Below are 22,916 nucleotides of genomic sequence, written 5' to 3'. Positions count from 1 at the left end.
ATTCTTTTCTGCACACTGCACATGAAAGATGTGCTATCCTTTTTTTCTCTCTGTTCTGTTAAGTCTTTCACATTCGTATAGTGCACTATCATTATCTACTCTCATTTTATTAAATGATTTCTGAGAGTGGGATTATTTATGATATATATGTCATGATACTAGGAAAATGCGTTTTTTCTACGTGTGTCTGTAAGTGGCTTCTGTATTTTGTGCAGCTGTGTTTTATTCCTTCCTGGAGGCTTGAATAAAATGCTTTTTTTGTCTAAAGGCAAAGATAAGGGGTTTTTATCACTATAGGTAGGGAAAATAAATAGATATTTAATTTTATTTTGCTAACCTAAAGGTATTTCAGAGTACTACAAAAACAATTACATAACATTACCTGGAGGTGCAAGCATACCTTAAGATGGGATCACTAGGGATGCCAGAGCAAGTGCGTATTATGGTTTAACCTTAGCTAGATGTATTGGTCCCCATTTTAGTATGCGGACTGACAAATGCAGTTGGTTTCCAAAGTCTAGATAGCTGCATTTCAGTGAACCATCATTTTTTGCTGTAACATTGGCATGTTCATAATATCTAACATTTTTCTTGGGTAGTGTACTCAATGCATTGTAATTAATCTAGATTAAGCGAACTCAGATCTTTCCATACCTGTGTAAATTAATGTATCTTGTCAGTCTTTTCCTGATAATTTTGAGGGAGAGGGAACTAGACTCTTCAGTCGCAGGGATTGTGTCCATACCAACATTCTGTCTTCCCAAATACTTTATTTCTGCATTATGGAAACAACAAATTTTTGAGGCCTTCACATGTGAATTGCTTACAGCTCAATTTTACCAGTACCAAATTTCAAAAAGCTGTGAGACGTGTGCTGCTAGTGTCTGTAGTCCAAAAGGTTTGGAAACTCTGCTTTAGTGAAACCTTTAAGCTACTGGATGGATCCTTGAGCAGTTAAGCTAATGAATGCAGTTTATAGCTTTTATCATTATGGGCAAGAAACGTAAGTAAGATTTTTCTCCTGTTGGGGAGGGATATTTTGGTACAGTGCTGTCTCTCTGGCTGGGTAAATGGCAGCACATGGCAGTAACTGATGGGGCGACTGACCTCTTGGTATCAATAAGAGGCTGAATTATAACTTCTCCTTTCCCTCGGTGGACTTAAAAATCTGGGTCTCTGTTATCTGTCTTGTTACACATTTTTCATAAAACTTGCAGCATCTTCACGACCCTTTAGACTTTTGTGAAATTCAGTTCAAATTGACTTGAAGCTCAAAAGTTACCAGGGAAGGACAGAGCAACCAGTCTCAAAAATGAATTTAGTAGATCTCTTCTTGCCTCTTAAAAGGAATTGCTGGGAAGTTGTGATAAAACAGCTCTTTTCTTGATGTATTACCTGAATTTATTACATACTTAAAACTTCTGTCCAGTTTGGTGGCCAGCCTTTCCAATTTGCGAGAAGAGCTGAAAAATCACAAAGGGTTAGGACAGGCAGCGTGGTCACGGCACGCATTTCCTTAGAGAGCGGCAGGATGAGTTGAATTCCTGCCCTGCTTTCTCTGAGCCCGTGCCAGCTTGACCGCAAGAGGCAATGGAACGGCAAACCCTTCTTCTCCTCTCCTTTCCTGCAATACAGTGGGCTCTTAACTGGAGGACACAGCTGAATAGCTTTGGCAAGGAATATTTGGGTGCTTATTTCTCAGAGCAGAACTGTTTGAAGGGTTATGGATTGTAATGGGAGGCAGCTGGAGAGGCTCTTCCCCCTGCATGTCCCCCATGGCAATGGGTCTCATTCATTTGCTTCGGTTTGTGAATCACGGGATGTGGCTCTTGAAGTGGATTCAATTGACAGTAAATTCCTACCAGTCTCGCTGTAGGACTGCAAGTTGAACATCATTGCTTTAGCATAAATCTTTATAAGAGATGTTAATGTCTGGTTAAAATATGCAAATATTTACTGACTTGTCTACTGTTTGTCAGCTTGGCATGCGAGACCTTGGATCTGATCCTTCTGTCTTGGCAGACATTGGGAATTGTGCCAATAACATTAATAGGAACAGCATTGTGCCCTCTAATCTGTTTGTTTATGAAGTACGGCGAGAGTTATCTGGCTAGATGCTTTACAGTGAATTGAAAAAGCATCTGTTTGAAATTTTTTAGGAACTGTCACATGCTTTAACTTATCATTATCTTAATGTATGGACCCTTTGATTCCACAAAATACATCGGTAAGCGGTGAAGCGTGAAAGTGCACAGTCATGAGTTAAACTGCTGTGAAAGACGAAAATTTTAGTTCACGATGTTCTCTCCTCCTACATTGATTTTTAGTTTGAAGTTGGACTTGGACTGTGGAGTAATTCTTCAAAAGCCTCCTGTGCACCAAGCAGGCGCAGTGTTTACTTGGAAATAAATGACTGTGTAGATGATGTTGCTTATCGCTTTTCCTCCTCAAACTGTCCCTTCTGCCTTTCCCAGCCCCCTCTGCAGTTCTGCAGGGGAAACGTGCAGTTTTATTTGGAGATTAGATTTTAGTTACTCTTTTCATGTTTGTTTACAAAACCCCGTTGGAAAGGAGGAGACATACTCATTAGGGTTATTAAGCCTGAAAGTCATTGGTTGTAGGAAATAAAAAAGAAAAAAACCCACAACCCTCACAGTTCATTGAAAAAACCAGCAAGGTTTAAGTCACAGCAGTTGGAATTAGCCAGATCTTTTAAAGGATACTTTGTGCAAGTTAAACTGAGCATGACTTGGCTTTCAAAGAAATTAAGATCAGTAAGTTTTCTTCTGCTGCAGTGTTTTGGAAATACGAAGTAAAAAGCCAGGGTTTAGACCTCTGGATTAGCCGGTGAGGAAGAGCTGTGTAAACTTCTGTGTGTGCTCTAGTCAATGTGATGCTTACTGTCATAGCAGGTGGAATTCACAGGCACTGTGTTTAGATATTTTACTTAAGTGCATAAATTGGGAGCCTTTCTGTAGGCAGTGGTGCTGCTGTGAGATGATTCAAAGCTAAGAAGTGCTTTCAATTCACCACTGATAATAAAGGCTCTGTTGATAAGACGTTGTACCTGTATTTCTAACGCAGGTCCACCTATCTTGGATGTGTGACTTCAGATAGTGGGAATACGCCTGGTTTACTGTTTCTTCAAAATTCTGAAGATGTATTAAACTTTGCTATTAGAATAAATTGTTTCTCAGATTTGAATTTAGCACTCTCCTGGCATGCAGTTCTCCAGGCCATTTTGAGAAAATGAATAATCCTGACATTTGTTCTGCTACATGCTTAGTATTTTAATCTCAGTTCTACAGACAGAAAAAGTGAAGGGCATAAGTAATTTGCTCAGTTTTGCAAAGAGAGTCGGAAATACAGCACAGACCTTGTGACGCTTTAGCTTTGAATTCTAACCTGTAATAATTTCTACTCTTGGAGTTAATGTAGAAATTCCAGTTTTACCTTTGAAACTTTTGAAAATAAACGCTATAGAACTCAAAATAAATTTCCTTTGACAAGTGTCTGCGTTCCTTGGCTGTTAAAATATTAACTGTTCTGAAATAATTTTAAACGTGTAGGTCAGGTACTACAATAGACTAGATTTTAAGAAAGCATGGTTGTAACTCACATTCACGTCTCAGTTGCTAATTTAGGCACAGCTGAGGGGACCAAAACTAGGAGCATGGGTTTTTCAGGAGTCGGCAGGAAGAGTCGAGTGCCTCCAAGGAACAGCTCAGCGCAGCTGGGTTGGAGCCTGAAGTAGATGGTGCAAATACCCAATAAACGTGCGCGTTTGTGTCTGCGAATGGAATTGAAATGAAATCTGAGAGGCCGAGTGTATCGTTTTCCATATGTTGTCCACATACTGGTTTTCTTTGTTAGGATTAGATTTTTTTAAAACACAAATTACACCGCAGCGCCTCCTTATCTATCACTGTGTCCCATGCGCTGTGACTTCAGTGGGTTTTTTAATTACACTCAAATACTGATAGTGTGAGTCAGTTTAGCCCAGTTAGCCTAACAGCCTGGTCCTGGCTTCTCTTAGCTCCATTTAACTCAATCCACAGGTTTTTGCTTAGGGTCACTTATGTCCTCTGGAGTGCTCCCTAGGTCTTCAAGTTGACCAAAGAAATTGTGTGGCCTTTGCAGTATAGCTGGGCCTGTCAAACCCTTCTTCTCCTCAGCCATGTGAGTTCAATATTTATCAAAACAGCCAACATAAGACAGCTCTGAAATAAAAATGTTTTTCTGTTGGATGGTGCCATGCTGGAGAGAAGGGCAGGATAACGTAGCTTTCAAATGCCTGTCAGCTCTGCCGGGCAGGTCAGTTCCATGGGATCTGCGTATAAACAGTTCTTCGGGAATAAACACACAGAAGCTCTGCTTCTGACTTTTGGTCAAAGGAATTTTGGTTATATGTCAGCCAGGAAGTGAGGAAATCAAAAGTACAGCAGAGTTCATGAAATCCTCTCTTTTCAGTCCCTTAGGAGGAAAACAGAATGTACATGAGAAAAACATCAATTAACTGTTGTATTACTATAGAAGCAAATCCTAGATTTGTAAAATTCACTGTGGCCTAAAATGTTAGTGAAACGGAAATCAGTGTAATTTTTAGTTGTATCTGGAAAGGATCTTTGCATAAACAGCATAAGAATACATAACACTTATATAACTGAAAATATGTGCTTAGGTGATCCAGCTGAGTGTCTTTAATGTTAGTAGAATTACTTCATGAATGAATTGACTCATATGTATGGAAATGCAAAACCTACTTTCTTGTTCATAGTCTGATTGAAAATGGGGACTTATTTTTAGCAGAAAAAGAAATATCTGGATGAATGAGGCAATATTTTGCAAGGTCATTGTTAAGAAAGAGGCATGTATCGCAGATTTGTATCAGGATGACTGCAAAATATTCATGCTTGTGTTCCTTCTTTTTTGGGAAGATACATTGTTGTACATGAGAAATTTCTTTATAACCATTGTAAAAGGGAAGGCAGTTTAAATCAGAATTGTCTTGAAAAATCAATATTCCTATATGTTTCTATATTGATACTGAAAATGAAATTTTAAGAATGGAAGGCAACACATAGAACACTATGTCGTTTAATATAGTAAAAGTCTTGTTTACATTTCTACTGTATATTGGCTTAGGCATGTGTTAATGAGGAAAGTGGGACAGTGAATTATTTTTCCTATAAGGAAGATGCATTTATTTGACCTTCAGATTAACTTGAAGTTACTTTACCTTAGTTTGGTTAAAAACCTAAAAATATAAAGCATAAAGGAAGTTTTTTAGCAGTGAATTTTTAAAGTGGTCTAAACATGGTTATTTGAGACAATCATAAACATTGATATATAATCACAACTATTGATAAGAGAATGCTTGCTAAAAATGAAAATGAGAACTCTTACAGTTTTTCCTCTTTCAGTTATCAGAACACATTTTTGTGAAGTCAGCTTTAAAGTATCGTGTCTAGGGACGTGTGTCATATATTTAAATATTATGCCAATGAAGGGAGAATGTAGATAAAGGTTATAGAAATGCTTTGCTTTTTTGTTTTTTGCCAGGCTGGACGGGGCTTTGAGCAGCCTGGTCTGGTGGAAGGTGTCCCTGCCCATGGCAGGGGGGTGGGATGAGATGAGCTTTAAGGTCCCTTCCAACTCTTAAGCATTCTATGACTCTGCTGTTGGTTTAGGTCGTGGATAACCATTTGTCTGAGTTCATTGGCAGATAATGTTGTCTGTCTTCTATACAGATTTTTATCACAACTGTTTCAAATTTTTTTCCCCTAAAAAGATTTACTTTAAAATGATTTAAGAAGTTCTGCACAAAGGTGTTGGTGTGGCAGGGGTATCTTGGCTTTCTCAGGCATGAATGGAAATAAACCAAGGGAAGGAAGAGACAAGTGGTTTTCTGTTGACCTCCAGTTCTTTCTCATACATCCTCGTCCATCCCCATTGCGCTTCGCCCAGCCGGAGAGAGCGGCTCCTTTCCCTGAGAGTAGGTGAGAAGTGCTTTGGAGAGAAAGGTCTTTCTTGGAGTAAGCGGCTGCGGGTTTGGAGAACGAGCAGTTGGTGGATGACTTGTATTACTTCCGAAGCAAAGGTCATGTTGCCAGTGAAGACCCAAAAGCCTCTATGTAGCAAAGGGCTTAAATCCATGCTGGCTTTAAAATTGGAAACCACTACTTACATTCTTAAAATCAGTCACGGGCTTAAATACTTTCTTGAATTAGACTCAAAAGCGAGAGCTGGGAGCGATGGAGGAAAGACTGGGAAGAGGTTAGGCAGCGAGAAAGCTTGGGATAGGAAATGTAAATGTGACACAGCACCTTGAGGTGGGACTGGAAGTTGGTTGGCAAGTTGTCACTGCCATTACACAGCTAACCAACATTTTATCATCCCCTCTGCCCCCACTCTAGGATTTCTGTCCCTGAGTCATGGCAGACAGAAGACCAGAGAAGTCATGTGAACAAGCATGTGAATCTCTTAAGCAGCAGGATTATGAAGTGGCAGTGAAGCATTGCACAGAGGCTCTCCTTTCCCTCAGCCAGTACCCCCCAGCTCACCTCCCGGAGGCATGCCAGGCAGAAATCGACCGCATCAAAATCGAGACTCTTCTGTATAGAATTGCTTCTTTTTTACAACTTGTGAGTGTGACTCTTTACTAGTATCTAGTGAACTGGAAAGAGCAATCAAATATCTTGTACTGTCAAGATTTAAATAAAATTTAGAGTTTTGCTGTGATTGGCATGGTGGTTTGCCACAGAATCCCGCTTGCTAAAGCATATATGAGGCTTCTGTCTTGTAGTTTTCCCTGATCTGTTTATTTTTCAGGATTGGGACCTCTAAGTAGTTTGGGTTTGAAGCACAGTTCTGTAAAAGAATGAGGAAAAATACTTTTTTAAAAAAATTAAAAAATCAACAAATACTCTAGGAAGGCAGAATATCTGGTTTTAGGGCATTATGTTTGTACAGTTTTGCTGAGTTACATACCAAATTGTGTTGTCTTTAAACAGCATGAAATTAAGGTTGCAAATCTAAACACTCAAAAAACAAAGTTAAGAAATGCCAGAATTCAGGTAGCCAGTTCATACCTGATTTAGCTCCATTTGCACAGGCCTAACATTAGTCTTTTAATACTGGATCATACACTAGTTTTCCATTGCTAGGCTAGAGCATGTCTGGTGAAAGATGTAACTTTTAGGCTCTGGCAGATTTTTACTGGAAATGTGAAGACTGAAGTCTTTGTAAAGGTTTGTAAATGCAAGGCAAGAGGCATAACCCTGAATTACAGGTGATGCCATTGCCAAATTCATGTCCGTCCTTGAAAGCGTCAGAGATCTGCACTTTCTTAAAGGAAAGGACATTACAGTGCTTGAGAATAAAGCTACAGCCTGCTTAATGCACCTGCATTTTTCCTTACCTTTCTGTTTTGGAAATGTTATTACAGATTTACAGGGGCCGTGTCCACCTCAAATCTCCGTGTATTGAGTATGAACAGTTTCATCCCAAGTGGAAAAAGTTTGGCCAAGTTGTAAGACCATGCTGGGCTGCTTTAAGATAAATCTTGCCCGTCTGATTAGAGAGCATTTTTAAGCATTCTTTAAATAGATAGCTGAATTGGACTGTTCAGTGCGCAAAACATGAATTGGGAAACTTCTTAAAATAAGATGTGACCTATCTTATGGCTCCTCAGGGGAAGACGTTCAGAAATAACTAAGGTTATTTTTTTTAAATGGAAGTTGTGTTGCTACAGACTTTGCTTCTCAAAATTACTTACATAGGCCAATATGCAGGTAGATGCTTAGCAGTATTTAATATGTTTCTGACCGGGATGCCTTTGAAAATCCTGTGAAGCACCTACCTGGATGTTCATCATAGTGAAATTATTGCAGTGAGTCTTCAGGGGCTTTGGAAAAACACTGGTAATCGAAACCTTCCTATTAAAGACTTGAATTATATAGATACTTGAAGACTTATAAGTAAAAAAAAAAAAATAAAAAAAATTCCAAATTCTCCTTCTTGTTGTACTAAACGAGGTAATTTTTAAAATCACCACTGATAAGACAGAGTAAAATAAAATACATACCTTACACATTTCAACAGCACCATATTAGTGCAAGTTTAAAAAAAATTACAGTGGCTAGAAAAGAAAGTTAAGTTTTTGTAGTTTTCCTAGTTGTTGTGAGCCACCTACAAACACATATTAAACATATACCTTTGCCCATTCAGGTTCCTCTTTTAAGATGTTTGTTTGCTGAGAATTTGAGAAAGTCAGCATTCTAAGAATTAATTATATTATATTTGACGTGTGACCGATGTTCTTTACATGTTCCACCAAGGAAAAGACGAAGTAATGGATTTTAAAAAGTTTTAAGAAACTTGTAATTCAAGCATGTAGTTGTTTATGCTAACTGGAATAATGCCATTTTTAAACTTTTCATGTTTTACCTTTCAGAAAAAGTATGGGCAAGCAGATGAAGACTGTAGGCATGGTATGCTTATTTCTTTTTTTATTACATAGTGTTATAAATTGCAGTCAGTTGTCTGAATTTTTAAAACTGATGCCCAGATTTGTTAGTTTGCTAACGATGGTTTTTTTTCCAAGTTAAAATTATGTATCTGCTTTATAATACTTTTTCTGTTTTGGTTTTTTTTTTGTTTTTTTTGAGAGAGATATCTCACTGTTTTGTAACTTATATTCAAGTACCAGAACTCAAACGCATGTCTTTGGCACAGTGGTGCTATTTGGCTAATAGATATTTTAGTATACAAATGTAGGATGAATTGATGGTGTTAGGATTCTTGTGAAGATAAAGACAGCTGATTGTTCCATCTTTTTTCTTAGGGACATGGTGGATATTTTGGTTTGCATTTTGGGACTTGGTTCAGAGAAAATCAAGATGATGTACTTAAATGTATTTCTGTTTGTTAAAACTTCCAAATGTGCATATATCACATTGAAGTTGAGCCTTTCGTGTTTCACTGCCTTGTACAGTTGGGGTATTTTTAAAGGAATTAACCATCCTTCCTAATGTTCTGTTATACATGTATAATGCAAGTGATTCAAAACTCACTGAGAACTCTTTGCTGAGTTTGGTAAGTGTTGAAACAGAATTTATCAGTTAGATTTGGAAAGAAAAAGTAGGTAGATCCCACCTTTCTGTTTTTAGTTCCTTAACTACTCTTAAATTTTAAAGGAAATTTCCTCAAACCACAGTTTTGTTACACAGACTGTGTGATATACTATTCCAACGTTCCTGTGCTAGCAATGACAATCTTTAAATTGTTCCTTTATGGTTTTGTGGGTTTTTTTGGGGAGTGTTTTTTGTTTGTTTGTTTGTGTCTTTTTAATGCGTTTGTCTTCACTGATACTCAAGTCATAGTCTGGGGAATTTGTGGGGCTCTGCAGCCTTCTTGTGAAAGGCCATAAAGTATAACTAAGAAAAGTAAACTTGCTTTCTGTAGGTATAAAAATTAAAGTTTAACAAATTTCAAAAGGCTGAACATTGCTTAATTAATACCCTTCTTAAAATAGCCTGGATTTTTTTTTTTTTTTTAAAGCTGCATCTTTTAACTGTTGATATATGCCAAGGGTGTAATATTCCGACTAACCTCACAGTTGTCTTTCATGGTGGCAAGTAAAAGCGAGAGAGACGCATGTGGAAAGATGAATGATGGTTAAAAGAGGTAGGAGGGAGAATGCTGTTTAATGAATAGTATTCTCATTGATGAGATCTGATGGGTTTGTCGTAGGGGTAGATGGGTGACATTCATCTGTGGAACCTTTTCTTGGCATATATGTCAGTTATCAGTATCTCAAAGGAACTGTAATCTTAATTATTTTTCTTCTCTCACTGGACGGATATAGAAGTGAGTGGAATAGGACCACTGATCCCTACTTTTTTTTTAATTAGGTAGAGAAACCAGCTTCCAAATGTATATTAGTAACAAAGAAATACCATCCAGTTTAACCTTCATTTCCTTAATTCATGCCAGTATGTTCTGCAAATATTTTTTCCAGATCTAAAACTGAGGACGTTTTTCAACTTCTTAATGCCATATTTATGTATGTATATAAAAATGGTGTGTGTGTATGTACAAATATATATTTGTATACACACCCCCCCTGAATTTTTATGAATATATGAATGAACTATTCGGTTGTGGTCCCTATGATGTGCTGTTGTCAGTTGTAGCCCAGCATTTGCCAGTTTAGAGTATCTGCATTTATGATCCTGAAAAGTCTTAGTTTCAGTTTTACGTTTGAAATATCCTTGGGAAGAAACAGCCTTAGTGTGGACCACCTGATACTCACACTTCTTGATACTCACAATTTTTTTTAACAAAGTTTTATTCAACCGGCTGGTCTGTCTTTTTAGAAGACTTGACGCATTGCATACCTATGACAGTGTTTTATTTTAACCTGAATGATAAGTACATTTTGGAATAGCTGGAGAGATATCTGTTCTTTATGGTATGCTGCTTGCACTGTTACAAGGAATGATGATAACTTACAATCTGTTAAATTATTCCACAGATCTTTACCAAAAGATACTGGTTAGTCTGTTGTAACTTTTTATGTGCAACTGTATGTTTTAGCATAGTGATACTGTGCAGTTAATGATTTGAAATATCAAAATCGGACATCTAATCTTTGAGGTTAAAATAGCAAAACGTCAAACATGTTAGAGCTATTTCTGGCACTGCTGCTTCTGATTTGGGAAGTAAGCTGTATTTTTGGAAATGTGGTCAGTATCATCAGAGTGGTGAATTCAGACTAATCTTTGAGGCACTTCAAACAGGATTTAGTTACCGTTTCATTTTGAAGAGATGTCTAGTCGTTTTTATGAAAATGTTCTGTGGGACTATATTTTCTTTAGTCTTTCATGCAATTTCTGTTAACGGTGTGAATGTCTGTTGAGTGAGTTTTGATTTATTATTCTAAAATGTAATCCTGAAGTTGTGGTGAATGTAAAATTCGTGTTAGCACTAACAGGAGCTGTTTGCATCTGCATGAAGTGCAGTATAAACATAGATGTAAATGTTGCCTGCAATAAGAGTAATATATATTATAATTCCATAATTTTAAACAACTGTCCAGCCTTCTTTTCCACTCACATGCTTAGCTTACTAGCTTTTTAGTCACTCTGGCATTTCGTTTTCTGGACAGGTAATATATATGATTAAGTGTTATTCCTGCTTGTCTGAAGCACGTCTATATCGTGAAATAAATCCTTTCACTATTGGAAGTGTCAATGAAAGTGTCTGTTTGGCTCGCTATCTGATCCAGTGCTAGAAAGCATTAGGAAAGTTTTCTGTTACATGGAGCCTGTAAATTTCTGGAGCCAAACAATCGTTCCTATATCCTGCACTTTACAGCGTAAGTGAATAAAAGCCCTTTTAAAGTAGCAGGAATTGACCATGAGGAGGTTAGCTATATTTGGAAACGACAGGGCATGCTTTTTGTGAGCATGAATGGATCTTCCTGAGCATGTTTGTGTTACTGAGAGGTTGTTGGTTGCTATTTCTTTTTTTTTCTTTTTTTTTTTCTTTTTACCCTTTCTGTGAAGAGGAGGTCCTTTGTGTCTGTGTCAGATATTTGAATTTACCCTTCCCACATTTAATTTTTGCCTATTTTAGCATGTAAACATTACAACCTTTTTTGAGTTCACGTACAGCATTTTTTAGATGGTGAGAGAGAAGTTTAAATTTAATATTAGACAAGAGCAAGTAATACTTCCTTTACATCCAAGACTTGTCTTTCCAAGAAGCCGTGGATTCAACCCAAGTTTCAGATGTTATTTTCAAGTTAAAGGTGAAAGGAAACTGTGTATAGTTTATTTAAATGTATACTATGCTGAAGCTAATAGCTGCTGGTTTGTGTTGCAGTGCTGGGAGAGGGGCTGGCCAAGGGAGATGGATCTTTCCGTGCAGTGCTCTGCTGCATGCATCTTAAAGGGAAGCTGCAAATTGTGTCTAATGTTCTTTCCAAATCACTGATGGGTGAATCACTGGTAAGTGGGTTTGCTGCAATCTACATAATTTAAAAAGCAGTTTTGTATTTCCGTTTTTTAAAACATGTTTAATAACAAACTTCTGAACATATGTTTGACTGGCAGGTTGCAACAAAAATGATTTCTATGAAAATTACAAAGATAAGTATATGGGAACGCATATGTAATCAGGATACCTAGGTTGCTGCATTACCAATGTTTCAGAGTCGTTATGATTTTGAAAGGTTTTTTTGTTGTTGGCTCTGAATCCTCAGGGAATGCAGAATAATTTGCATACTTGTGCGCTTTAATAGAATAATTTAAATCTCAAACTTTTGCTTAGTTTATTTTTAAATTGCACCTGACACAATTTTGTATGCACTTCAGGAAGTTTAGCCATTAAAGCAGAAAAATCATTGATAGGACTTTTAAATAACTGGCCCATGATAAGTTTTAAGACAGCATGAAAAGCTTGTCAGGAAAAAAAAAAAAAAAGCCTTGCAGTTCAAGACAAAAATAAGGGTTTGAGTTCAGAGTTGCTATTTTACCCTTGAACTGTCAAGACTTGTAAAGATGCTTTTAACTCCATCTGTGTAAGTAACTGTTCTAACTCTTATGTGACTACTCATATAGGGAAAATTAGGGACATATGTAAGTCTTCAAAGGATAGTCTCCTTTTTATTTCTGTAATCTTGATTAAATAGCATGCAGTTTGTCACCATGAACTACTGGTGATGCTAAATCCAGAAACACGTTCATAGCACAGACAAGAGCAGCTCTGGTCAGACCATGAGGAAGATGTAAGTGACAACAGAAATGGTTGTAGGAGAGCCTGTTACACTTAGCTATGTATTTCAGATAAATTCAATTTTGAAAGATTTTTACTTCAGATGTGCTTGAATATGCAGTTATTTTTAGTTACATGGCTAATCTTTGCTTTTTCATGAAAACTCCAAAAGTTCCATAGTCTACATCAGATCAGGGAGAGTTATGAAACTGTAGAAATTAGTGATCTGTAAAGTAGATCCTTAAAAGAAATTAATCCATCACAACACCAGCAGTGACAGTGTATTATATTGATTCCTTCACAGCTGAAGTGTTTCGGTAAACATAGCATGTGGCTTATGTGTAGCGCTTTTCATCGGTAACTTACTGAGTGCTCTGCGAAGACAGTCGGTGTCACTGTCCCCATTTTGCAGACAGGAAACTGAGTCACGGAGAGGTGAAGTGACTCGCCTAAGGTCACCCAGCAGGCCATGCTGATAATAGAGCATAGACCTCCTGAATCCTTGTCCGTGGGCTGTACTGTCTCCAGGGCTACTATGCACGTAGAGTACTGCTCTGGAGGATAGCAATCAATAAGTACTGTAGCTATTAATATTTGCCTTGAGTGGCAGCTAAACTTCGTAAGAATTTTTTTTTCCCCCAAGTTGTTCTACATATGCTGCTCTCCTGCATTGTCCTGTACTGACCTGTTGTCCTGTAAGTTTAGTGAAGTTTTTGGCCTGTGTAAAAATTCCCTTCTTCACTGCAATGTTTGCTCAGTGTTATGTAGTATGTCATTTAAAATTGTGTGTTGTAAGTCAAACTCACTTTTCCTTCTTGCCCTTCTCCTTGGTGGTGGTGCAGAGGGAAATGCTTTGTTGCTGTGGTTTAATGCATGTGAAGGTTTATGTGGTTGATGTATTAATATTCTTTCTCCCCCCAGAACGGGATGGTAACTAAAGATCTGACACGACTGAAAACACTTCTTGCTGAAACAGAGGTAATAATGAGCATATTATTGGGAAAATAATGAGCAGTACCTGAAACAGCTGAAGGGCTTGTTTTCATGTGTCCTGGAGATCCGGGCTCACGATGAACATACTGGTTCACACATTATTGTTTCCACTGATCTGTTGGTCTTTACCACCTACCTATTCAGGAGCCTTTCGTCGCAATCTTGCATGACATATGAGAAAATAAGAAAAGATGCTAATAGGTTGTTGACTCTCTTGAAGTAGCGAGTAGAAAGTATTTATTGTATTTTTCTCTGTTGGAAATGGTTCTGAAGTAATAAACATGACTTAAGAAATTGGTTAACATATAAATGCTCTATCAGTCACCTTTTTTTGTATTAGAGGTTAATCTGTCATGCCCATTGAATTGCTGCTTGGGTTTGGTTTTTTTTTTTCTTCTTTATCATTGATTTGAGCTTTATCTTTAATGTAGATTCAAAGCTGAAAGACATCTCAGTACAGTTTAGACTTTTGGCCTTTTAAAAACTTTACGACAGTCCACATTAAACTGATCACGGGGTGGAATTTGGTCTTGTAAAAATCTGTAAAATTTTCTTCTAATGATGAGCGGACTCAGTGTTCCTGTCAGAATTTCTTTTATCAACAGCTGCAATCCAGTTGTTAGGTTAATATGAAATTCATCTTTGTGACTGGAAGTCTTTTCAGACTTCTGATTAATATTTTTGTATCGGTTGTTCTAAAACACATTTTGACAGCAAAGCCGCAAAAGCAGTTCTTATTGATGGAATTGTTTTGTGTTCCTTTATAACTGTGGGGTTTTTTTTATATGGTTGCAGGCAGCTGGTAAAGTACCATCAGGATATCATGTAGAAGATTTAGAAGAAGGTATGTAACTCAATTCTAAAGCTGCTTCATTTTGTAATGAGAAGATTTGGATCCTGCTTTGCTGAATGCTCAGCATTGCATAGTAGTCAAAAAGCAGAAAACAGGCTTGAATATCATGATGAGCCCTGGGGATTGAGGCAGAATTATCTCATCGTTGCCTGAATTTGGAGGCAGAAGTTTCTATTGGTCAAAGTGCTGTATCAGAGCCTGCTTCGTTCTGCAAATTGTTTGAAACTTGCCTTCACAGCCTTTGTGGCTTTGTTCTAAATGAATTTGTTAAGGATTGAAAATTAATTTGTGGTGTATAATTTTGCTTGTGTACAATACATTTTGGGTTGATGTTTGGAGGTGTGCTTCCCTGGACAGTTCCTCTCCGACTCAGAAATACTTGGCAATTAGAAAAGTAACCTCTAAGTTTTGCCTACTCTGCAGGGTCCCGGGATGGCTGGCAGTTCCGCCCTCCACCCAGGGGAGTCACGAGCAGTGAAGAATATACGCTATGTAAAAGGTAAAGTCATTGCTTTATACCAACATTCGCCAAGGGATCGTAATGTTTCCTCTTTTGTTTAGCTGCTGACAGAATGATTAAGAAGTCAGGAAAATGAAGGTACTTGTTAGAACAAGACTTGATTTGTTCACAGATTTTTGGAAGGGTCAGTTTATATGGAAGCACCTCAGTTTATAAAACGGAATCACTAGCTCCATTTTCATAAGAGAGCGGTTTGAGGTTCATTTTACTAGACACAAGTCAGCATATGTCTTTTTCCCCTACCTTTTCTAATTTCTGTAATTTGAGATGTGAAAAGTTCCCACAAACAACGGTGTTAGCAAACTGAAGCAGAGTGATGTGTGCTTTGACAGCAGATAGGGTGCATGCCTTCAGATAAATGGGCTTTGTTGATAGATGGGCTTTGTCTTCGGATAAAAAAATGTTTGTACAATTTCCCTCTGGATCTCATTATTTCCCTTTTGCGTAAGCTCAAATGCACAGAGGTGAATTGCCTTGCTGAAGATCCAATGGCTCGTATTGGTTTCTCCTCCTCCTATTTTTCAGTCTGCTAGTCAATATTGCCTGTAGTTTGTGTTGTTAATCTTCATTACTTACATAAAACTGTATTAATATATATGGAAAGGAACCATCATTATGCACTTGATTCTGCCATATCTGTAACTGATGTAAATAAATTGTTTTAAAAACACAAGCAAGAATCTGACCGGCTTTTAAACTGACGTGACTGAATTGCTGAATTTGGGCTACTTTTGGCGTGATTTTATAGAGATGCTAAATCTTAGCAACTCTTGTTGATTTTTATCATATCTGGTGCATATTCAGCAGTTTTTAAAAAGCAGATATTTACAATTTTTGTCTTACGATGACTTTCTGTTGAGTAGCATCTACACCATGTTTCCAACCATTGCTCTGAAACATTTTTTCCACTGAAGCTGTAATTAGCTGTATGCACACTGTTAACCCTTACAGTGAGAAGCATGTGCCTTACTCAGCAAATCCATAGGAACAGTGTCGTTCTGACCATAGACTAAAGATTTTAGTTCCTTATGAGGAGGCAGTTACAGGTACTGAATATGAATTTTTGAAGCTGTGGTTTCTTTTTTCCCTCTGTGCCATAAAGCAGTAGGAGTACAGCATATTTATTCTAGGTAATGAAGCTATGGAATTGCAGGAGGTATTAGATAAGAAACTAAAAATGAGAAAAAAAAGTGTCTGTTAAAAACATGAACATTGAGAACTTGGAAAAATTGCATAATGATGACAAATTTTAAAGTAATATGCTTTCCTGTTCAATAATGAAAAGGAAAACCACTTGATTTTAAGTCTGCTGTGTAGCTAATAAGAACAGGTGACTAAATGCTTGCACTCCATTTTATTTGGGCCATGAAAATCAGAATTGTACTTCAGCATTCTAATGCAATGGTGAATTGGAAAATTTACAATAAAAATAGTGAAATTGACTGCCAAGAAAAATGTTTTAGTTTAAAATATATCAAGGAACGTAGGTCAAGAATGCCTTTAGTAACGTGGTGATATGTATCATGCTTAATTTATTTACAAGTTGGGCATGCAAACCTTTAAATATTTAAACTTTTCTTAAAGGAAAAGTGTATGCTGGATCAAATTATAACCACTGATAGAAGTGTGGCCTAGATATGCAGGTACTTTTGCTGCAAGGTTTTCACGTCCTAGTCAGGTGTTATTTTTTTTTTGTCACATAGCTCGAAGTTGGTTCTCTAATTCACCTTACATTACGTAATACATTTACTATGGAAAGGTTATTCAGCCACTGATCCCCTTCTGCTGTCTTCATCAGTAATGTGGGGTCCTGACTTGCTGTATTAATTTAGTTTTGGTGCATCCTTTCTTTTTTTACAGTAACTTTTGTTGTAGGAAGAGATTCTTAATATAAGTATATACATAGATATCCACATGAAATTCATGTACAGTTATGTTTGCAGAGTTTCTGTAGACTTAATATCCTGATAGAGATCAGCCTGCCTGGCTTTATTTATAATAAATATGGTGCTTACGTTAACTCTTTATAGTCTCCTTATGCAAAGCAAACAAACCAACTAGCCTGATCACCTGATGTTTATTCTGTATATCCAATACTTTCTTAGTATTCAGAACTTACACCCCCCCATTTTATTCTTCATTTTGTCATCTATTTTTTAAGTGCGTCAGTTTTGAAGAATAATGCTACTGTCTTGTGTTTTATAATTTTAATACAAGGTTTAATTATAAATATAGTTCCCAAGTTATACAGGCATTTGCCCACACTTGCAATGAATTCTGAGAACTCAAATGATTAAATTGTATACAGGCGTTTGGAATATCATTAATTTTGACGCATCAGCACATGCCATTAAATGAAAGATGTATTTCTTTAACAAATCCTTAAAGTCTGCAAAAATAGATCCTTTTAGACTGATACACTCTTTACAAAGAAGAAGATTAAGCCTTTTCCTGGAGAGATGATTTCTGTGTAGGTGTATTTAGTAGAAGGGACCATGTGATGTCACTGTTGCTCCAGGAAAAACTGCTGAATGAGTATTTATCAGCTAATAACGTAACTGTTGGAGGAAATTTGCTGTATCTTCCCTTTGCCCCTGATTGACAGTGTTTTATTCATAATAATACAGTGCCTAGTCATTTCAGGGATGGTCCATGATCTCATTGTGTTAATTGCTGTACAAACACTTGATTCTTTCTTCTTTGAAGCTGGAAATTTCTTGAGAAGACTTGTGGCCCCCTATGTTTCAAAGAAATCTGATATATTTTTCTGGACTTTGCAGTAAGAGAGTCTGCTGCCTCTCTTACAAAATGCTGCATAATAATACAGTGCCTAGTCATTTCAGGGATGGTCCATGATCTCATTGTGTTAATTGCTGTACAAACACTTGATTCTTTCTTCTTTGAAGCTGGAAATTTCTTGAGAAGACTTGTGGCCCCCTATGTTTCAAAGAAATCTGATATATTTTTCTGGACTTTGCAGTAAGAGAGTCTGCTGCCTCTCTTACAAAATGCTGCATATATATATATATATTTATATATTTCCACATTAGTTCACATGGACCAAACTGCCTTTAGTTCTGTAAAAGAGACTTAAAGAATGTCCTTCTGGCTTCAAAAGTAAAATTTTGATAAATTTATTTTTTTAATTGGAGACCGAAAAGTTCAAGGCATAATCGTTTTTCCTATTTTATGTAGATTTTTAGAGCAAGGGATCTGCAGGTACGGTGCACAGTGTACTTCAGCACATTCCCAGGAAGAGCTAACAGAATGGCAAAAACGATATGCTTCCCGCTTGATCAGATTAAAACAGCAGAAGGAAAACAAACAATGTTCGGGCAGTTATATGGAAACCTTGATTGAGAAATGGATGAATTCGTTATCTCCTGAGAAAGTGGTAAGGAAAATATACTACTTCCCTATGTGCTCATATTTAAAACTAACAGATGAGCCTGTTTTTGGCCCTTACTATCAGAGCTGGTCGAATTACTCCTTACCAAGAAATTGCCCAACCAATCTGCGTCTCTTTCCATCCTGCCCTTTGTCGTCTTGCAAAGATACCAGAGACGTAGGCTGATTTCTGCAAATGTACTTATTCTTTTCAGAAATCCAGTAGAGTTTGTGAATCAGAGCTTATGGATTAATTGCAGCTTGTTCATGTTGTGTATTTACTATTCCCGGTGCAGGATGGGTCAGCCAAGTCTCGTGGTATTGTTCCTGTTCCTTGACTAGATGGCAGAACTTTGTAAGCTGGAGAACAATAAATGGCGAAGCTTTCATGACTTAGTGGAGAATATTCTTGTTTGTTCATGGCTCCTTTTCTTTGCCTGCAGCTGCAGGCACTTGTATGAAGAACAGCCAATCCCCCACATGTTCAAAAAAGTTTGAATACCGAAGAGTGTGGGGTATGGATGTGATCAAACTTAGCAGCTCTTTGGAACTCCAAAGAACGTTTTTGTGGCATTCGACCAGCTCTACTTACCACTGACCCTAAGGAGTTTTCGGTCCATCTATTGATTAAAAGCTGGGAAGAGTGGACTTTATGCAAAATGTATTAATGAGGAGAAAGCCTGATTCTAGTTTCCCCGGTTTCTCTAGTAGTCTCGCTGGTGTCAGTGAGATCTGGGGTCTTCTGGAAATGCAGTCTTTGGGCCTCATTTTATCAGATCCTTCTTTCCAAATGAAATCCTGTTCTACTTCAAACATTTACAATTAAGTTGGCTTTTGAAAATCAAGTCCTGTGGTTCATTGTCCTTAAATGGACAATTCTTTGCTTACACGGTATGATCTAGTAGATTTGGCTTGCTTGTCTCTCTGAATTAACACATATTTTCATTAACTCCTATTGGAGGCCTTGCATCCATCCTGCGCACATTTAGGAAACCATCCTTTCCCCTTTCTGTTAAAAAATGCTACCTTTTCTGTTAAAAAATACTACCTTTTCCCGAATGTTTTTATTTTGATTCTGTCTGTAGAAGTTTAACATTATCTTCTTTTCCTTTTAATCTAGCTTAGTGAAAGTGTAGAAGGAGTGAGAGTAGAACATAATCCTGAGCTATCGGTAACTGTCACCACCAAAAAGTCTCATCAGACATGGACATTTGCTCTCACTTGTAAGGTAGGACTACTTATCTTTTGAAAGTGAGTCAATAATAACTAGAATGCAGCCCATAACCTTTTGTGATGATAATTCCAATTGCATAATTCTTTTTAAAATAGAGAAACTTCCTAGCACCATCCCTTCTCTCTCTCTTTTCCCAGCAGCTCTGGTGGTTATGTAGCGGCTGCCCAGATTTCTGGAATGCAGGCGGGACTTGAACCTGCTTTGAGAAGTTGAGAGTTCATATAAGCTCTCATGACCTGATTGCAAATGAAGATGTTCCTGAAATAATTCAGTTTTCCAATATACTGTCATTTCAACCTTTGCATTTTTTTTATAGCCTGCAAGAATGCTGTATCGAGTGGCATTGCTTTATGATGCCCATCGTCCACATTTTAGTATCGTTGCAATATCTGCTGGAGACAGCACTACCCAGGTATCACAAGAAGTTCCAGAAAACTGTCAGGAATGGATAGGAGGAAAGATGGTCCAGAATGGAATAGATCATTATATATACAAAGTCAGTATAGCCTTTAACACAGAAATCTTTGGAACTTTTCGCCAAACTGTTGTGTTTGATTTTGGATTAGAACCAGTCCTCATGCAACGAGTAATGATTGATGCTGCTTCAACTGAAGGTAAGGTATTAAAAATTTATTTTGGAATAGTGGAAATCTTTCATGTCATCTCTTTCCTCTTCATATTTCTGAGCAGAACAGCATCTCTATCAACAGCTAGCAATAGTCTTTTGCTATATGTTATGTTCATCATATATGTGAATATAAATAATGGACAGAGGCTTCAGAGGGTCTAAATAAGGCAGATAACTGGAGTATGACTATTACTGTGTCGGGACGTGGCTCCTAAATCTTGTCAGAATGCTGGGAATTTCTAGTTTGGTATGTGTCTGAAGGCAGCACTGGAAGTTGAAATATATTTATGTTTTTATACTCATTCTTGTATTGATGAAAATGTTAAATGTAGCAGAAGGTCAGTAGAGAGAGGAAGTGTTTCTGTGTAAGAATACACCTGGTAATTCATTCATTAATTAAAGCAGACTATCTGAGAAGTTGACTTTTTTCCCCTTTGCAGTATCTGACTAGGGTTGTCAAAGGCAAGAGGCAAAGTAAAGGCCTGTAATTCAATGAATTGCCGTTGACGTGAATTTTGAAAGTGTAAAGAAAATGTAACTATATTTTTGTGTGTGTTCAAGTAAAAAGAAAAATTAACTAGGTTTTACTGTAAGGGATGTGTTCCATTTATGAAATTGGTCTGTGCCTCTCAGTTCAAACCTGAAGTAACTCCATTATCAGAAAGATGTCATTAAATTGAAAGATGTTCGAAGAAGTGCAAAAAAGAAGGAAGCATTTTGATTTCTGGTAAAAGATAAGAGAGCTAAATATAGGTCACCGTGTTACTTGGCAGCAAGCAAGGGGGTGGGATAGAGTATGGTAATTTTTTATTAAAATTTGAGAGATACAAACACGAAAGAAACAGAATTGTAGCACTGGGATGTAAGCAGGAAGAAGAAGAAAAAGGAAAAAGAAAGAAAAAAGATGAAATTAAGAAAACAGCAGTTTTCTCTTCCTGGCCTTTGTTTTCATATAACAAGTTAACATTTGCAACACTAACAAAAAAACCCTGTAAATATCAAATACCAAAGATCATGAACTGATCTTTCCAGATGACCCAAGTACTTGTAGCCAAGAGCAGGAAGGCTGTACGAGTTGTAATGTCTCTTGGAGCAGAGAATATCGCATTGTGAATGAGAAACTACGCTTAGAAGCAAGACTGTGGTCTTTTCAAGAACTATTATATGATCTCCCTGTAACAATATGGGTAATCACAGCTGACAGGCTTCCTAAGGCATTGGGTTTGTGGAGAACAGGTGTCCTTTTATTGTAAACCTGTTTAAGATCAAGAAAACCAAGCCATTGCTTATTTGCAACATCAGAGCTACTGTCAAACCAATCTATCACCTTGGCCCTTGTTGGCTTAAACTAGCTACTAACCAGAGCGATACAAGGAACAGCCAATTCAAGTCCATGTGAAAGCGATGGATGAAGTTAAAATAGCGCTCTGGCATTAGTTACTGGTACTTCCTATACACATGTTGCTTGTCTGTGTGAAAAGGGATACTGAAGTCTTCAAGGAGGTTGTTACCAATATTTAATTCAAATGAAAAGAGTGCTAGGTGCTTTTCATATAAATGTAAGTACAAAATCCTGGGCTTTTTCCTAAGGTAATCTAAGAAGTGTGCAAGCAGGCAAGTGAAGGGGATAACTGTCTTAGAATCAGTGTGAGCTGACACAGGCAGGACGCAGGAACGACCACAAAACCATGGATGAAAGGCAAAGAGCAAATTTGCTCTCAATACCTTGCAGGTCAGGGAATCTCCGAAACAACGCCCGGGCAGAGGCACACAAGCAGGGGATGCACGCACCGCGTAGCGAGCGAGAGTCCGTGTTAGTGAGTGTGAGAGCTCAGGCTTGCTCTTCTCGCCTGTACGTCAGGGGTTCAAGCAGGTGTAGCTTTCCACTGTGCTTTGGTCGTCTTCAACAGCAGGGCAGGAATCTCAAGCATGTTAGTTAAGGTGTCTCTGAGTCCATCACAGACGTGCAGGTGTTCTTGTGAGCATATAAGACTGAACAATGACCAGTGTGATATATGTGTTGTCCAGCACCCCAGGGCCAAGTCACTTGAGCATGTTTATAATCCTCCTCACCAATCTCCTGTTACTTTCCCACAGAATCATAGAATGATAGGTTTGGGTTTGGGTTGGAAGGGACCTTAAAGCTCATCTCGTTCCATCTCCCTGCCCTGGGCAGGGACATCTCCCCCCAGCCCAGGTTGCTCCAAGCCCCGTCCAACCTGGCCTTGAACACCTCCAGGGATGGGGCAGCCACAGCTTCTCGGGGCAACCTGCCCCAGGGGCTCATCACCCGCACAGGGAAACATTTCTTCCTAACATCTCACCTAAATCTCCCCTTTTTCAGTTTAACACCTATGTTGGATGTGGGTCTGTTTCTATTATTTCTTTTACTTCTGGTACATATGGATTGGGATCTCATGGAAGTGCTTTTCAAAGAGAAAGCTGCCCGAGGTCTCTACATTTGCATGTAATTCAAGGACCTGTCTAGATATCGAGGCTGTAAAGAAAGGTCAACATTGAA

The 22,916-nt window shown here is 37.8% G+C and overlaps 1 protein-coding gene across 1 annotated transcript in view; it reads left to right on the top strand.

The window, feature by feature from the left end:
- Positions 1 to 6,416: 6,416 nt before the first annotated feature.
- The window catches only part of HELZ (helicase with zinc finger), a 77,694-nt gene continuing 61,194 nt past the window's right edge, over positions 6,417 to 22,916 (top strand). Inside the window, exons 1-9 of the mRNA XM_009894775.1 lie at positions 6,417 to 6,644; positions 8,456 to 8,492; positions 11,890 to 12,014; positions 13,702 to 13,758; positions 14,569 to 14,617; positions 15,050 to 15,125; positions 18,342 to 18,540; positions 19,654 to 19,761; positions 20,084 to 20,381. Coding sequence (XP_009893077.1) covers positions 6,435 to 6,644; positions 8,456 to 8,492; positions 11,890 to 12,014; positions 13,702 to 13,758; positions 14,569 to 14,617; positions 15,050 to 15,125; positions 18,342 to 18,540; positions 19,654 to 19,761; positions 20,084 to 20,381 — 1,159 coding nt within the window. The 5' untranslated portion in view covers positions 6,417 to 6,434. The remainder of the gene's footprint in view (positions 6,645 to 8,455; positions 8,493 to 11,889; positions 12,015 to 13,701; positions 13,759 to 14,568; positions 14,618 to 15,049; positions 15,126 to 18,341; positions 18,541 to 19,653; positions 19,762 to 20,083; positions 20,382 to 22,916) is intronic.

Source organism: Charadrius vociferus, unplaced genomic scaffold (genome assembly GCF_000708025.1).
Source record: "Charadrius vociferus isolate BGI_N301 unplaced genomic scaffold, ASM70802v2 scaffold321, whole genome shotgun sequence".
Classification (NCBI taxonomy): Eukaryota; Metazoa; Chordata; class Aves; order Charadriiformes; family Charadriidae; genus Charadrius; species Charadrius vociferus.
This window is presented reverse-complemented; position numbering and strand designations above follow the sequence as displayed.